The 16315-nt window shown below is 30.8% G+C and overlaps 4 protein-coding genes across 8 annotated transcripts; 2 read left to right on the plus strand and 2 right to left on the minus strand.

The window, feature by feature from the left end:
* Window positions 1–80: 80 nt before the first annotated feature.
* Window positions 81–1934, minus strand: LOC103579380 (60S ribosomal protein L38). The gene is made up of 5 exons (XM_008560757.2): window positions 1864–1934; window positions 1666–1698; window positions 1488–1548; window positions 1285–1407; window positions 81–256 (listed from the first exon to the last, which is right to left on the minus strand). Exons 2-5 carry the CDS (start codon window positions 1666–1668, stop codon window positions 216–218), a joined length of 228 nt encoding a protein of 75 aa, XP_008558979.1. The 5' UTR covers window positions 1669–1698; window positions 1864–1934; the 3' UTR covers window positions 81–215.
* Window positions 1935–2026: 92 nt separating this feature from the next.
* Window positions 2027–6817, plus strand: LOC103579378 (SRSF protein kinase 3). Of its 3 annotated transcripts, XM_053739643.1 has the most exons (7): window positions 2027–2378; window positions 2500–2959; window positions 3027–3246; window positions 3332–3647; window positions 4319–4996; window positions 5129–5372; window positions 6200–6817. In XM_053739643.1, exons 2-7 carry the CDS (start codon window positions 2739–2741, stop codon window positions 6486–6488), a joined length of 1968 nt encoding a protein of 655 aa, XP_053595618.1. In that variant the 5' UTR covers window positions 2027–2378; window positions 2500–2738; the 3' UTR covers window positions 6489–6817. The 3 variants fall into 3 exon arrangements, with proteins under 3 accessions (XP_053595618.1, XP_008558977.1, XP_008558978.1); XM_008560755.3 differs by having other exon boundaries at window positions 2027–2959; XM_008560756.3 differs by having other exon boundaries at window positions 2027–2959; window positions 4319–4990.
* A 3653-nt stretch (window positions 6818–10470) lies between these two features.
* LOC103579377 (sodium/hydrogen exchanger 8) lies at window positions 10471–15247 on the minus strand. Of its 3 annotated transcripts, none has more exons than XR_001345401.2 (3): window positions 13247–15247; window positions 12593–13021; window positions 10471–11185 (listed from the first exon to the last, which is right to left on the minus strand). XR_001345401.2 is itself a non-coding variant. In XM_014444668.2 (3 exons), exons 1-3 carry the CDS (start codon window positions 15110–15112, stop codon window positions 11157–11159), a joined length of 2265 nt encoding a protein of 754 aa, XP_014300154.1. In that variant the 5' UTR covers window positions 15113–15247; the 3' UTR covers window positions 10471–11156. The 3 variants fall into 3 exon arrangements, 2 of the variants coding, with proteins under 2 accessions (XP_014300154.1, XP_014300155.1); XM_014444668.2 differs by having other exon boundaries at window positions 12652–13021; XM_014444669.2 differs by having other exon boundaries at window positions 10472–11185; window positions 12663–13021.
* A 98-nt stretch (window positions 15248–15345) lies between these two features.
* LOC103579376 (probable prefoldin subunit 4) lies at window positions 15346–16239 on the plus strand. Its single transcript, XM_008560751.2, has 4 exons — window positions 15346–15520; window positions 15629–15733; window positions 15802–15918; window positions 15993–16239. Exons 1-4 carry the CDS (start codon window positions 15482–15484, stop codon window positions 16143–16145), a joined length of 414 nt encoding a protein of 137 aa, XP_008558973.1. The 5' UTR covers window positions 15346–15481; the 3' UTR covers window positions 16146–16239.
* The last annotated feature ends 76 nt before the right edge of the window (window positions 16240–16315 follow it).

A 16315-nucleotide genomic window follows, 5' to 3' on the forward strand; every position in this document is an offset into this window, starting at 1 on the left:
TCGACACAGATAAAAGAAAGTAAATAATTATTATTTAATTGGTTAATAAATTAATGGAATTAATTTAATTAAAAACTGTGTTAAGGATTCGGTATCTTTTTATTAAACATTAAATGATAAATTTTTTATTTATCATTAATTGAAGTTGACATTTCCTTATTTATAATTAATTACAAAGATATCGATTTGTAAAAAAAATTTTTTAATGTTTATATTCAAGTGCGCTTACTCTTAGTCACTTCTTTGACTTGGAGACCTGCAAAAAAAATTACGAATGTATCGTTATGTTTTTTTATTTATTACATATATACGTATGTCGTCAGTAGAAAACCTCTTCCTAATTTTTAAAATTTCGCGGTATCGGTTCCCTCAAATTTTTGGTGGAGATAAAAATTATAAATAAACGCGTCGCAGGCCTAGACAATGGGCCTGTTTGGCCGAACTGTCCTTAGTAAACTTAGTGAGTTACTCAGTGTAAAAAAAATAAACTGCGCGGCTGAGTGCAGCGCGTTTCCGTCTGGACACAATTACTGACTTTTGCCAGTCGTATTGCCATCACCGTATTTGTTTACCTACAGTACAACTTTATAATTTTAAAATATTTTTTTTATAGCTCGTATCAGTGAGATTTAAATTTGAAAAAAAACTCATACTGAGCAGTTATAAAACTTTGATCCTCCTGAGGAATTATTTTATTTCACATAAAAAAAAAAATAAATAAATAAATAAAATCTTTTAGTTTAAGCTTACGTTTGTTTACAATTTATAAATGAATTTTGCAACGCGATACTAAATAAAATTACGTCACAATAAAAGTTGCTTAGTATCTGGCAAGTGTTTGGCCGAAAACTTAAGTAAGTACTTTTAGTAACTTATTAAGTTTACTAAGGACCTAGTTCGGCCCAACTGGTCCACTATGTGCTGCGACTGCTGATAAAAAATGTAAAAGTCATTTTGTCAAATCTGTCAATCCAGGTTTTCTACTCAGGACGTCATTGATATATTTAAGAGAAAAACGTGGACAAAGTTTTCTCACATTGACTGTGTACGTGAAGTAAGAAACCCAGTGCCCGATCAGGGAACTAGTACCCGGTCACTCACGCCTTTCAATATCTATATTTACTAAATTTTACTAAATATAGATATACAAATACATGGAGCCTCGAGTACTGGTTCTCCGATCAAGTACTAGGTCACCACAATAAGGACAGTACCGGTCTTAATTAAAGGCAAGCATAAATTAGGTTTTCTACTCAGGACGTCAGTAGTTAGTGTCCAAATTACCTGGTGGAAGAGACTGTTTTAGTTTCTCCGCCTTTTCTTTGTCAGTGATGACTAACGTGTACAAAAATCTCGAACAGCGGACCTTGAATTTAACATTCTCAGCATTCTTCTTTATTTTAACAGCTGTAATTATTAATTTATATAATTAATCATCATTAATATTAATTACAAACATAAATAGTCAATTATATTTAAATATTTACATTTAGCGTCCTTCCTTCTCGCTTTAAGGAGGAAGTCCTTGATTTCATTGATTTCTCGCGGCTGTAAAAAATAAAAATTCAATCATCTCAAAGTCAAAAAAAATTCTAACAGTCGATAAATATAATTATCATCAAAAATAAAACTAAAAATTAATTAAAAATAAATTATTGAACTCACCATGTTGAGTTTCTAGGTTATAACCTCGAAAGTCTGTAAAATAAATCACAATCATCAATAAATCATCAAGATGACATAAAAATGTGTCAAAAAAAAATAAATTTAATTTTGAATTTTCAAAATAACAAAAAAAACTCAAAATATTTATTAAAATAACAAAAAAAAGTCTAAATAATAATTTAATACAAGTCTACTTACCACATGCAATAAGTGAAAGAAAGAATCAGCAAGAGACGGGACTTTAGTGACCAAGAAGCGCCACCTGCTGTCAACTTTGACAGTTAACTATTTGTCCGTCCAATCAGCAGCCAGCGAGAAGTTACCGGAAGCTTGGGATCTGGGTTGACGTCAAAAAAAAAGTAAATCTGTCTAGAAACCGCGAGAATATATAATATAGATAAATGATAAAGAGCAGGATGGGTAATAGCTGGTGTCTGATGGGTCAGCTACATGTTGAAAGCTGAAGGAAGGGTATGAAGTGAATCGTAAGTCGGCCATACTCAAACAATCGCCGAACGACGAACGGTCATCAGCTAGAGCGAATCCTCGAGGAAAAGTAAAGAGCGTGTGCGGCACCGAGACATCATACACATATAACACATTCAAATATATATAAATATATACATACAGATATATATAAAACATTATCATTATAATTATAATATTGCATTACATGAACACGGAGTGCGGAGACACGGGTCTATGGAACCAGGGTATGAAATGATAGATTTAATTTTTAAAAAAGTAAAATAAAAATAAAACCCGCGAAAGTGGTAACTGAAGCAACGAATTAAAAGTTTAATAATTATTTTATTTAAAATTACTGGTGTGTAGGAATAGATGCGCTCAATAAATTCAACTATAAACATTTTGTTGTTGTACTGTGATAAGTCTGGTGAACTATTGCGCAAGTTGTCGTGGTTGCCATTGGAACAACGGTGGTGATATATATTTAATCATCATCCATTAACGAGATTCATAAAATAATAATTACGTGTCTATTATTATTATTATTGTTATTGAATAATTATTTAAATAAATCGAGGATAACGGTTGAGTAAAGTGGCAGCGGGATGAGCACCAAGGCGTCTGTTAATAGACGAGTACTGGCGATTCAGGCTAAAAAAAAAAGATACAAGCCAACTAAACGAAAGGGTGCTAAGGGTGGTAATTCACAAGCTGACACTGATAATTCATCGGGAGCACATTGTTCCAAGACATCATCAGCTACTGCTGCTCGACAGGGAAATCAGGATGGCAATGGCCAGAGGCCTTTTACTGATAATGGAAATCGGTATGATTATTTAATATTTTATTTAAAACTAGTAATGATTGATTTGTGAATAAATAAATTTATACAGGTTAGAACCAAGTCATAGTTCAAGTAATGAAACAATTGAAGATGATGGGGATGACCTTTATAGCAGCGAAGAAGAAGAAGAACAGGAAGACAGCAGTGATTACTGTCATGGTGGTTATCATCCAGTTAAAATAGGAGATCTTTTTTTAAATCGTTATCACGTTACGCGGAAACTTGGCTGGGGACATTTTTCAACTGTCTGGCTCTGTTGGGATTTACAAGTGAGACAAATTTTAATTTATCTAATTTTAATTATTATTATTGTAATTTTGTGATTTTATTTATTGGCATTTGATATTTTGTTAGGATAAAAGATTTGTTGCACTGAAAGTTGTCAAATCAGCGTCACATTTTACCGAAACAGCATTAGATGAAATAAAACTACTGAAGGATGTACGCGATACGGATCCGAATGATCCGAAGCGTAATAAAACAGTACAACTGCTTACGGATTTTAAAATCAGTGGCATTAATGGGTTGCATGTTTGTATGGTCTTCGAAGTGTTGGGACACAACCTTCTTAAGTTAATTATTAAATCAAATTATCGCGGGATCCCGCGTAATAATGTCAGGCGCATAATCAGGCAGGTCCTTGAAGGTCTTGATTATTTACACAATAAATGTAAGTGGGATATTTAAACAAATTAGGCGTGTTCAGAAATACACGAGAGGATTTTCTCAATGCAGGAGTTTAATATTTATCTTAAAGTGGTACTTCTGAACACGCCCATTATTTTATTTTATTATGATGATCCTGAAGTTAAAAGACAATTGACAATTCAAAAAATCCAAGTAGTACAGAGACAACTTTAAGATGTCATTTAAAAGGACAAATTTCTTTTTGTCTCAGTCAAATTTTTTATTGGGTAGAGGTCCCAGTTTTGGACACGGAAAATATAAATAAAATAATTTTTAGAAGTACTTTTGCCCTTAATAAGAGAGATTTTGATCCTAGGGTTCAGAAGATTTGTTTTTTTTCTGTCTTAAAAAAGTTATTTCAATTAAAAAATACTTTGTCATCATTTGTGTCAAGTTTTTGTAGCAGATATTTTTTTGGTGACATAAATTTCTGATCATTTTGTCAATATTTTGCCAAGTGTCCTAGTGGACAAAAAAATGCACATGTAGAAAATTACAGAAGCTATAGGTGCAATTTTTTAATTTTTTTTTTTTTATAATTTATCGTTTAAAAATTATTAGACGTCAGCTAACTTCAGTATCATGAATTACAAATAGTAATAAATATTATTAAGTGGATTGAAATATTTATAAATATATTGTGTAATGTTTCAGGTAAAATAATCCACACTGACATTAAACCCGAGAATGTATTGATATGTGTTGATGAAACTTATATAAGAAAATTGGCATTCGTAGCAACGGAATTACACTCTCTAGGTTTAAAATTGCCAGTATCCTTGGTGTCAACAGCACCAAAAAAATTTCAAGAGCCGACGGTTAATTCTAAGATGTCAAAAAATAAAAAGAAAAGGTTGAAGAAAAAAGCCAAGCGGCAAAATGAGTTGTTGAAAAAACAAATGGAGCAGATTGAAGAACTAGAAGAGAGATCTAAAAATATTAATAACACGCAGAACGGCAGCAATGCCAGTGGCAATGGTGATAATACCAGTGGGGGTGGGATGAGTGAGACAAATAGTCCAACAACGGACCCGGATCAGAACACCGAGAGTATTGATGACAACACCGAAAGCAAAGAATCACCGGATATATCTGATCCAGTAATTACTTCACCTCATCGTGGTGTCAATGGTATTGTCACTGATTCAGCAACTGGCGCAAGCTCAGACAATATGGAGAACACATTGTCATCATCATCATCATCAGAAAACAACAAATCATTAGGATTAATAAATCAAGAGTCGACTGCTGGCGGCGCTCAAATTCCTGGTGGTGATAAAGCCTGTGGTGACGGTCTCACTTCAGCTGCTGGTGACATCGATACTGGTACTGGTACTGGGGGTAACAATGCTAGTGGTGGTGGTGGTGGTAATGGTGGTGGTAGTGGTGCCGGTCCAAATGACCGCGGTGATGCGCGTACTGTTAACCCCGCGGATAATAAACATCCTAAACGTATGTCCGTAGCTCCACTAGATCCAGCGCTCGTTGACTGCGATGTTGAAGTTAAAATAGCTGATCTAGGTAACGCGTGTTGGGTTCACAAAAAATTTACCGAAGACATTCAGACAAGGCAGTACAGGTCATTGGAAGTATTGCTGGGTGCTGGGTACAGCACATCAGCAGACATTTGGTCGACAGCTTGCATGGCTTTTGAATTAGCAACTGGTGACTATTTATTTGAACCTCACAGTGGCGCTGATTATTCTAGGTAATTATTTATTAATTAGATAATAAATTTAAGCCAGGTATGGCCACAAACTGGGAAATTAAGGAAATTTTGAAAAGTAAGGGAATTGCAACAATTCAAAATTTTTAAATTTGTAAATAAATTTAACAGGCGGTCTTGAAGGCAAATTGTAGCTTCAAGTGTCTAGTTTTCTGATCTGGTCTTGGAATTTTTTATTACGCGCGGTTCTGGAGTAATCCTTAGAAAACCATCGAAAAAAAAATTTCAAAATTTATGCTCGTCTTAGAAACTGTCTACGGGCTTCAATAAATTTTTTTCGATAATTATGATTGACTTTTTATTACTCCGGAACCACGCATAGTAAAAAAATTTAAAGACCAGGTCAGAAAACCAGACACTTGAAGCTACAATTTGCCTTTTTTGTTTTTGTCGTACGACCATTTTCCTTCGAGTTACAGCCTGTAGAAATTCACATAAAAATTTGGAATTTTTTAAATATCCCTCAATTTTAGTGACTAGTGTACTTTGAATTCATTTTAATCATTTAATTTCTTATTAAATATTTTAACTTACATATTTTTACCATCGAGTGATCAAAAGTAGGCCATATTAATTTATTTTATTGACTTTTTTTGGTTTCTCATGATTTAATCATCAGATTTAATTATCGACAATGAAAAAATAATAAAATCTTTGAATATCTTACTGACATGAATAAAATTTCGGTTAGGAAAAATGTGAAAAACTTTACTGGAAAACTGGGAAATAGGGAATTTTGAAATAATTTCTTTGTGGCCACCCCGTTAACTAAAAAATAAATTTACTATTTTCATTTTAATTATTTTCAGAGATGAAGACCATCTAGCTCATATTATTGAGTTACTCGGTGAAATTCCTCGTCGTATTGCACTGTCTGGAAAATACTCAAAGGCATTTTTCAATAAAAAAGGAGAATTGAAACACATAACTGGTCTGAAACCATGGGGACTGTACGAGGTGTTGACTGAAAAATACGACTGGACATCCAGCGAAGCTCGTGAATTTGCAGACTTTCTTACTCCCATGCTTGAATTTGATCCAAATGTACGCGCAACTGCCGCCGAATGCCTCAAACACCCGTGGCTCCAGATCAAATGAAATGAAAATAATAATTAACAGAAAAAAAAGAAATAAAATAATAATAATAAAATAATAAAAAAAAAAAAAAAAAAGTTTTTTCATGACAAAGTTCTGAAGCTGGTGAGTCAGCGATTAAGTTTTTGAAAGCTTTCACAAATTTTTTAGTCGTTAATTATCTCATGTAGGAAAATCAGTAATTACGGATTTTTTAATTATTGCATTACATATTTAATATAAATGTCTTGTTCCTCCTCGAAAAAAAAAAACACCAATGCGTTGCAGTTATGTACTGTAGCTAAAATGATTCTCAATAATAATAATAATAATAATAATAATAATAAATTAATAATTAATAATGTACAAAAATAATTAACATCCTTTGTAGCTATCACGTTTGACGACCCAACTGTCTGCTGAGAATTATAATTGCAAGAACAAAAAATGTATGATACGAATAATTTATTATTATTAATAATAATAATAATAATAATTATCGAGCTTTTAAATTACCCGCGAGAACTAGCCTTGACATTCCGGTCTGTGATACTCGCGTTTAAAATTTATAAAATTCTCAGTAAATTTAAAAGTGGTAAATTTATTTTAAATTCTCAGCAGACGTTAATTATAATAGTAATAATAATTGTAATTATTATTATTGTACTGCAACTTAAAATCGTACTCTTGCTCTGATAAAATGTTTTTTTTTTTTTAGCAACGATGACTTAAATTAGAATGTAAGATATTGGGAATCATAAACGCACTGAACATGTGATTTATTTTGAACGAGATTTCGTAATTTATTAATTAATAAATAATTAATAATAATAATTTTTTTTATATTATTAATTAAATAATTTTACTGTAATTGTTTTTTTTTTCTCAATGTCTTGCCGATAAGACCAAGACCCGCCAATTATTGTCTTCTTGTTTTAAATATTTTAAATTATTATTATTAATTAATTGATTAATTGATTGATTATATATAAATATATATATTATAAATGTATCATCAATTTAAAATCATTGCTGTACAGTATAATTAAGTAGTGTAATTTTATCGCGTCTTGCATTATTTAATAATCAGGTAAAGAAAAAAACAATTAATGATTAATGATAATAATAAAAATAATTGATTAAGTCGATCGGATAATCAAAAATTTTATATAACTGGCATTGAATAATTTTTTTACGATTACTAAATTGTATATTTTATTTTTTAATGACATTAATTATTACATTTTCAAATTTATCACAAGTGCCGCATTTTTTAAAAATTTATAATTAATAATTAAATAAATGAAAGCAATATCGATTGTAAATAGATCCGATTGACTTGACAATTAATTCAGGCGAATTGCTGCTCTAAATTCGTCCATTAAGGGGTAAAGTGGTCTAAGATACAAAAAAAAGAGCGTATTTTTGTGATTTTTATTTTAGAGTACCTTCGTCATAAAAATTTTTGAAAATTGTGACATTATTAAGCATCATTTCAAGAATGTTCTACTAAATTTTTGTAAAAAAATATTGAAAAACGTGCCAGTGGTAGTGGGGAGAGACGAGTCACCTCAAAAAGTCTTCATGCCGTAGGCAGGATAACTCATGACTGCTTCATCGGAAATAAAAAAAACCAAAAAGATTTCTTTAGTACATAAGTATGATGGATTTGAACGAAGAAATAAACAAAATATTCATTTTTGAATTTTTGGTAAAGGTGGAATCAAAAAACTCTGAATTTTTACCAAAAATTCTTCCTTTTGTTTAATCAAACAATAAGTAATTGAAAAAAAGAAAATCTTTTTGGTTTATTGATTTCAGATGAGACAGTCATGAGTTATCCCGCCTACGGCAAGGAGACTTTTTTTTTGTGACTCGTCTCTCCCCACTACCACTGGCTTATTTTTCAATATTTTTTTATGAAAATTTAGCAGAATATTCTTGAAATGATGCTCAATCGTGTCACAAATTTTAAGAATTTTAATAAAGAAGTTACTCTAAAAAAAAAAAATAAAAAATATTCTCTTTTTTTTGTATCTCAGATCCGTTTCCTCCTAAATTTTTCTTCTATGTTTTATTTATTGTTTAATTTTTTTACGTTTTAAATTAAGAATTGCACTGTCAGGTGAAATAAATCTCAGTACTGTAGATTGTCTTTATGATTAATAATAATAGTAATAATAATTATTGTAAGACTAATAGAGATTTATTTCAATATCATTTTATTAATAATTAATAATTAATGAACAATTACTCGAGATGCCGACGCATCGAATGCTGCTTCTTGACTGATGTACAATAGAAAAAGAAATAAAATTCGTAATTGCTTTGCTAACTTGCATTAATAGCAATTAAGTGCAGTGAAGAACAGCAAAATTACATTGATTTATTATATATAAATATATATATTAATTAATTGATTGATTGATTAATTAATTAATTAAGATTTAAATGGTAAAATATAATTGTAATTTTTTTTTCCAATAGATTTCCCTGATCACGTTTATTAGAAACTCAACAACTTGCCGTTATGGGGATAATTATATTTTAAAATTAAAAAACCACTAGAGCAAAATTTAATTAATTAAGACTTTGTTTTGTATTTTGAAAAATTGTCGGAAAAATTTAAGTGATTTATTAACTTGCTCTGGTTAGGAGGATAATTATTAATAAATGAAATAAGAAAAAGGAATGATAAATTATTAATTAACATTAATTAATTGATTAAATAAAAAGGTTAGTAATTATATAGTGGAATAAATGACGCGAGTGATTAAAACGATAATCGTTGATGTGTTTTGTAGAAGCTGCCTATTCCCCACATGTGCCCAATTAAAAGTAAATATGGACATTAGACTGATTCAAATAAATCGACGATTTTTTAAAATTTAAATTACCCGCGTAAACGCAATTTTTAATTTTCCATTTAAATAGCGGGATTTTTTTTTTTTTAATGCAATTTTATTACTCGACGAAACAGTGTATCGGAAAAATCAATGGACATTTTTGTAGGAAATTGAACGCTCTACAAAAAAAAATCTCTTATCATTTTTTGATAAATTTAATTTTTCAAAAGTTATTTAAGTTCATAGTTGAATTCAAAGTAAATTTTAGTATTTTCTGATTTACTGCAAAACTATTAGACTTAAGATAAAATATCATAGGACATTTTTTGTAGATAATTTTATTTCCTACAAATTATCTAGAATAAAGTTTCCAAAATTTTTGAAAGTTCTTTAGTTATTTGAATTTAAAAGTAATCAAAATCTGCCAGATTACGATTTCTTTTAACAAATTGACATTTAAATACAAATAACTAAAGATTTTTCAGGAATTTCGAAAACTTCATTCCAGATAATTTGTAGGAAATTAAAAGATCTACAAAAAAGGTCTCATAACATTTTGTAATAAATCTGATAGTTTCGCCGTAAGTTAGAAAATACTAAAACTTGCTGTAAATCCAACTTTGATTTTGAATAGCTTTTGGAAAATTCACTTTATCAAAAAATGATAAGAGACCTTTTTTGTAGAGCATTCAATTTCCAACAAAAGTATATATTGATTTTTCCGATACACGATTTGCTGAGTGATAAAATTCCACTTTAAAAAACATTTCCCATTTAAATGGAAAATCAAACATTGCGATTACGCGGGTAATTTAAATATTTAAAGTTCAAACTTTAACTCTTTTTTTTTTTTGCTCATCGAACTTTCCATATTATTTAAAAAAAAAAAATAGCCGATTTTTTAATCAGTCCAGTGGACATTTAATTATTAATCCATTACAATAAAAAACAAAACAAAAAAAAAATAATAATGATATTGATAATTAATGAAAAAAAAAATCCTTTTACGTAGAATTCTTCCTTGCAACCAGCAAACCCGAAGATAAAATAATTAACGAAATAAATAATAATTTAAAAAGTTATTAATTTATTATGTTGTTATAATTAATCCTGATATATTTAATTTATAATAATATAATTTAAGTAAGTACACTTTATTTAATATAAATGACTTTATTGTCAATATACAATGTTAGTTTTGTTTAAATGTTAGTGATAATTATAAATTATTTATTAAATCCTTTTTTTTGTACGTAAATAAAAAATAAAATTTAATTAATTAAATATAAATAATAATTATCTTTTATAATTAAAACCTGAGGCCGTTCAGTCTACAAATCTACTAATTTAATTAACTAAACAATTAATTTAATTGTGCATTTTTATTTTATTCTGAGGCGCGCTTTTAAAATCAGAGTAAAAAATTCAAAATTTTTTTTTATTTATTTTAGTACTTTCATATTTTTGAGAAATTTCATGCTAATTAATTTTTAAGTGACGGTTCTAATTAATTTTTTTTTCGCGCGCTTTTGATTTTTAAAATTTTAAATTTGATTTTAAAGCCGCGCCCCATTTGGTGACGGATTGCACGCAGTAAAACTGCACGTTGTTTATAAATAAACGATAATAATTATAATAAAAGTAATTATATTGATCACATATTATGGACGCTATTAAATATTGATGAATGTGTAGACGGCCTGCCGTATAATGTATAAATAAAAATGACTTTCAATTTATCATTATTTACAATAATAATTAGCAAAAATATTTTGATATCATTAAATAAAATTATCTTATTGATTTATTACAGTGCGATAATTAAAACTTTTTTCCTGATTGACAATCAGTTACTCTGACAAATCCTCGTAATTTCTGAAAATTATAATACTTCGAGTTAATTTATAAATAATTAATACTGAAAATATTTTTTTAAATTTCCAATAAAGCGTTCAGAGTAACGTGACCAATAACGAGACAGTTTGATAAATGTTTACGTATTTGTAATCTATTTAATTTATAAAATAAAATAATTACTGTCCGGCTATTGGTCTCATTACCGTATAATTAAAGCGGCACTCAAATTTAAATTATTATTTAAGGGCATTTTCAGACAGTGCTCACCCTCTTTTTAAAAATATTCAATGACTGAACTGTCATGAATAAAAAAAAAAAATTCAAACCTTAATTGAAAAAAGGACAATGTAATTTTGCCTAGATGTAGATTTTTAAAAAATAAAATACGGGAGTTGATTACCAGTTGATCATTTGGTAAAAAATTTCAGTAAAGTCTTCACGTCAATATTGTAATTCAAAATGTCTAATTTTTCAGTCTAAATTTTTTTATCAAATTTCGTTCGGTTGCTAATCAGCTTTCCCTTACTTAATTTTTTTTAAATCTATCTAGACGAAATTGCAAGTTGTTTTTTTTTTTTTTTTTTTCAATTAATGCTCGAGTTTTTTTTAAAGTTCATGACAGTTGTCATTGAATATTTTTAAAAAGTGAGACTCCCTCTTATTATACCTCAGTAATGACGTTTCGGACAAAAATTTCTTATGAAAAAATATTTCCATAAGCAAGACAAGGATGCTAATTGTCTGATGGATCCGAATGATGGTAATTTCCCGTAAATTGCGGAAAATTGCGGCACTTTCCAGCAAAGCTACGATAATTTACCATAGATCTGCGGCAATCCTGCAGTATTTCACCGTAAAAGTGCAGATTTACTGCAAAATTACGTCATTTTAACGTCAAGTGAAGTTAACTACAGTTATTTACCGTAATTCCAATCCGATAAAGAATAATTTCCTTCATACTTTTATATTGAGATATTAATGACTGAGATGTAAAGAGAAATCCTCCTAATTGATGTCAACTATAAGTAATTTTAAAAAAATGTACATCTCGGCAAAATTGCATTGTCCTTTTTTTAATTAACTCTTTAATTTTTTTTCTTTTCATTAATTAGTAAAATTTCAATTCGCTCATAACAGTTCAGTCATCGAATATTTTTAAAAAGTGGGAGTAATGTCTGAGAATGTCTAAAATAAAAATTCAAATCTACTGGTAGATAATCGCTGGATATTGAGTTAAAATGTATCATAATTTAAAATTTAAAATTTTCAATGGAATAATTAAAAGCACCGGTTAAAAAAATTTCATAGGCTGAAGCAAACCCGACAAATATTCAAACCCAGTAGTCAATATTTAAATAAAATCCATTATTTAAATATATGATGTATAGTGTAACAATTATCGTAAAATGTATGGCGTTTACATACAGTAAGCATCACAATAGCTTTCAAAACTTGGCACACCCTTGATATATTCATTTAAATACTCAATATAGACCCGTGTCGGTTTTGACGTCCTTTTTTTCCCGCGGTAATACATTGGCTTTCACTCCTGGCATTCCCGTCTGATTTAGTCCCCGAGCTCAAGTTGTGCAACTGTGCAGTCGACGCTGTTGTTTCGTCGTCCTCGTCGGACTCGACGGGGCTTATTCTTATCGCCTGGTACCACTGGTTCGTCAAGTCCGTCATCTGCGACTTGCAGTCCTTGAGTTCCTGCTGCGTGAATCTTCGGGTGAAGAACGGGATGAATAATTTCAAATCCCAGCGTGCGAATCCACCGATCCTTGATTGTCGGAACGAGACGTCCATCTCTTCTTCTGTTAATTCTGATAGATGCTCCGAGTCGATTGTTTGTCCCTAGAAAACGTTTAAAAAATATTATTTTAATTTACCCGCCACTCAATTTATCCTGGTCACTGCCCAGTCATCCTACAAATTCCTCATCCATATATATATTAATCTGGAGAATAAGGGCATCAGGTCAATTTTAAATCATAAATTAATAAATAATCAACGACCAGCCTGGTCATTTATAAACAATATAAATAATTAAAAATTTATCAATGTACAACATATACATACCCATTCTCTTGTTTTACTCAATGAAATTTCTTTATCACGTTTTTTTCTTCTCCCACCGCCAATACTTCCAGTGTTCGGTTTTTTTTCCGCTCGTAGAAATTTCAAAAGCGGCATCGTGGACCCGCCAAAAATTAATGTCGTGAATAAAACAATAATAAGCGTCGTTGTGATGATAACGTGACGAGTTTCGTCACTGAAATTCAAATGAAGAGAAAGCGCGTAAGAAATAGCGCCACGTAGTCCACTGAACCACATGATGAACATCATCTTCTTGGTGATTTGATGCTCTCTGAACCGATTGACTAGCAAGGCAAGCGGAAATATGTTAGCAGCCCGGCCGATGAGGCACAAAATTAGTGACCAGGTGACCAGAGCCGGTTCGACGCGGTGCCGGAAACTGAATAACGCGAGTCCCAGGTACGCGAACACACAAGTCTCGGCGATGAACGCCAGTGTTCTCATGGTTTGCTGCATCGTTATTTGCGTGACAGTCGACAGATTAAAATGAGTGTAGTGCGACATGACGATGCCGTTGAACAAAATAGCCATGATACCCGACAACTGTATGCCTTCTGCTAGAACATACGGGGCGTAGGTAAACACCAGCATGATACCAAATTCCAGTGATGGATTCTTTCGTAGGTCGACGTGTTTAAGCAGCAGCGCACTTATCAGCGCAAAGACAACTCCAATTCCAGCAGATGCGAAGAACATCAAGCAGAATCTGTTTAATCCAAGAACAATTGATTCGCCAGTTGTCGCTCCGTTATTTGACTCCAGTACTGATGTCGTCAGGACAATAGCAATTGCGTCGTTTAAAATCGACTCTCCAAAGACCAACATGTTGAGAACTGGATCAACGTCCAGTGCATGAAAAATAGCAACCGTTGCTACTGGATCAACTGCAGATATCAATGACCCAAAAGCGAAACTCTCGACGAAGCTCAGCTTGTAGGCAACTTGAGCTAATCCCAGCAAATAAATACCAGCTCCAATTACAAACGCAGATATCGCGGTCCCAAATATTGCAAACACGAGGATACTACCGATGTTTTGAAAGAAGTTACCTTTGTGCAAATTGTAACCGGATTCAAAAATAATCGGCGGTAAAAGAACGAGAAAAAATGCCGTTGGGGAAAATGCTTCTTCTTTTTTCCAATTGGCGATGTCCTTGTGCGACATGAAGTTTATAAACATGCCGATAGCGGCTCCGAGGAAGACTATCACCACTGACTCGGGCAGGTACTGGAAGTTTGTCTGTAACATCAAGTGAATTAGAAGAATACCGAGTGCTAGGACACACAGCACGAAGAAGATTGACATTGAGCTGTTGTGTTCATCTTCTGCAGACTCTTTCGCTGGTAGAACTGCTTCAGTAGATGTTGCTGCTGTCGTTGATGTGATATTTGTTATATTCAATGGCACCACGTCGATCTTGGGTGTTGTGCTGGTCTCGTTCGTGATGTTGATTCCTCCAGACCCAGCTGATGGTGTTGTCACGTTTACTGCTGCCGTATGATCAGTTTTAGCTTCAGTAGACCGCAAGGTAACTGTCGGCGTCATGGTACTCGTTGATGACTGGACCTGGACATCTTTATCACCTGTCACACTGACATTGACTTTATCATTTTTACTGACACTATCTGTCACATTGGTACTTAAAATTTTTTTCAACGGTTCCAAGTCCGCAGTTGTAGCAGTCGGTGATGATGACGTCGTCGCTGACGCCGCTGTTGTAATTGTGACATTTAGTCCTGGCTTTATGTCATCTCCAGCTGCTAGATCTATTATTATCAGTAATATAAATAACCATTGGTAATATTTACGTGACTTTAAATTTAAATTACGCATTTTTACGTCAAGCATATAAACATTTTATGTTTTTATTATTATTATTTATATTTTTTAAATTTCACCCACTAAATGTCAATTACTTTTTAGTTAAACAATTAAAATTTATTAATAATTAAATATAATTACATATACACACGCAATAATTTGTCTTATGTCATTCTATTTCTTTTGACACTAGAATTTGAATTTCGCGCCATCTTGCGGAAGTCTATAGAAGGGAAATTTAAAAAGTGACAGTACCGACATTTTTTTCTGAATGTTAAATTACCAAATATATACATTTTGTAATTAATATTGTTATATATTTTAATAATATTATTAAATAAAAGAACGAACTGTATTTTTAATCAATAAATTAATTAATTAATTCAAATAATTAAAATGGCTGGCGGTAAAAATTCTCAAGGAGCTTTTCAACCGGTAATTATTTATTTTATAAAAATTTAACCAAGTAATTTTTGTTTATTAATATAAAGAATTAATTATTTATCATATTAATTAATTAATTAATGATTTTATAATTTAAAGGACTCGGATGTTCATATTTCGTATGAGGATCAGCAAAAAATAAATAAATTCGCAAAGCAAAATGCGCAGATGGACGATTTGAAGGAAGAATTAAAAATGAAGCAGGTAATTAATATTTAAATGATTAATTAACTCATTAATAATAGCAGTAACTAATATAATTTTATTTAAAGAATGATTTGAAAAATTTACAAGACGCAAGCGATGAACTTTCACTAATGGACGACGATGCTAAAATCCCATATCGTATTGGGGATTTATTTGTGTCTCAAGATGTTGAAAAAACACAGGTATTTATAAATTTGTAAATTAATAAACCTATTAATTAATTAATTAATTAAATATAATTGTTTATTTATTTTAGAAATGCCTCGAAGAAGCGAAAGATAAAAAGTTGTCAGAAATAAAATTACTTGAATTAAAGTGCGCGGATTTGAAAAGTGTTATGACCGATTTGAAAGCTCAATTGTATGCTAAATTTGGTAACCACATTAATTTAGAAGCTGAAGAAGATTAATCAAATTTTTAAACTCATAATTAATTTTATTTTCAATTACAAATAATTTTTGTTAAAATCAATAAAAATAAATCAAATCAACTACCCAAATTAATCACTTTCTTTATAACTTTAATTAGACACTGACTCAACTATGGCAGCATGATATCCATTGGAAAATTATCATTGAA

The sequence above is a fragment of the Microplitis demolitor genome, chromosome 5, assembly GCF_026212275.2.
Source record: "Microplitis demolitor isolate Queensland-Clemson2020A chromosome 5, iyMicDemo2.1a, whole genome shotgun sequence".
Taxonomy (NCBI): Eukaryota; Metazoa; Arthropoda; class Insecta; order Hymenoptera; family Braconidae; genus Microplitis; species Microplitis demolitor.

Bases quoted from the DNA above. Each gene is read 5' to 3' on its own strand.
- LOC103579380 (XM_008560757.2), bottom strand. The intron at 1,408-1,487 runs GTAAATATTTAA...TAATAATTACAG, and splicing joins GAGAAGGAAGGACGCTAAAT to CTGTTAAAATAAAGAAGAAT. The intron at 257-1,284 runs GTAATTTGGACA...TTTTTTTTGCAG, and splicing joins AAAACAGTCTCTTCCACCAG to GTCTCCAAGTCAAAGAAGTG.
- LOC103579377 (XM_014444668.2), bottom strand. From the start codon at position 15,112: ATGCTTGACGTAAAAATGCGTAATTTAAATTTAAAGTCACGTAAATAT. The intron at 13,022-13,246 runs GTATGTATATGT...AACGTTTTCTAG, and splicing joins TGAGTAAAACAAGAGAATGG to GGACAAACAATCGACTCGGA. The intron at 11,186-12,651 runs GTATTTAAATGA...TATAATTTTCAG, and splicing joins CCGACACGGGTCTATATTGA to AAATTACGAGGATTTGTCAG.
- LOC103579378 (XM_008560755.3), top strand. From the start codon at position 2,739: ATGAGCACCAAGGCGTCTGTTAATAGACGAGTACTGGCGATTCAGGCT. The intron at 3,648-4,318 runs GTAAGTGGGATA...GTAATGTTTCAG, and splicing joins TGATTATTTACACAATAAAT to GTAAAATAATCCACACTGAC. The intron at 4,997-5,128 runs GTACTGGGGGTA...GTATGTCCGTAG, and splicing joins TGACATCGATACTGGTACTG to CTCCACTAGATCCAGCGCTC.
- LOC103579376 (XM_008560751.2), top strand. From the start codon at position 15,482: ATGGCTGGCGGTAAAAATTCTCAAGGAGCTTTTCAACCG. The intron at 15,734-15,801 runs GTAATTAATATT...TTTTATTTAAAG, and splicing joins AAGAATTAAAAATGAAGCAG to AATGATTTGAAAAATTTACA. The intron at 15,919-15,992 runs GTATTTATAAAT...TATTTATTTTAG, and splicing joins AAGATGTTGAAAAAACACAG to AAATGCCTCGAAGAAGCGAA.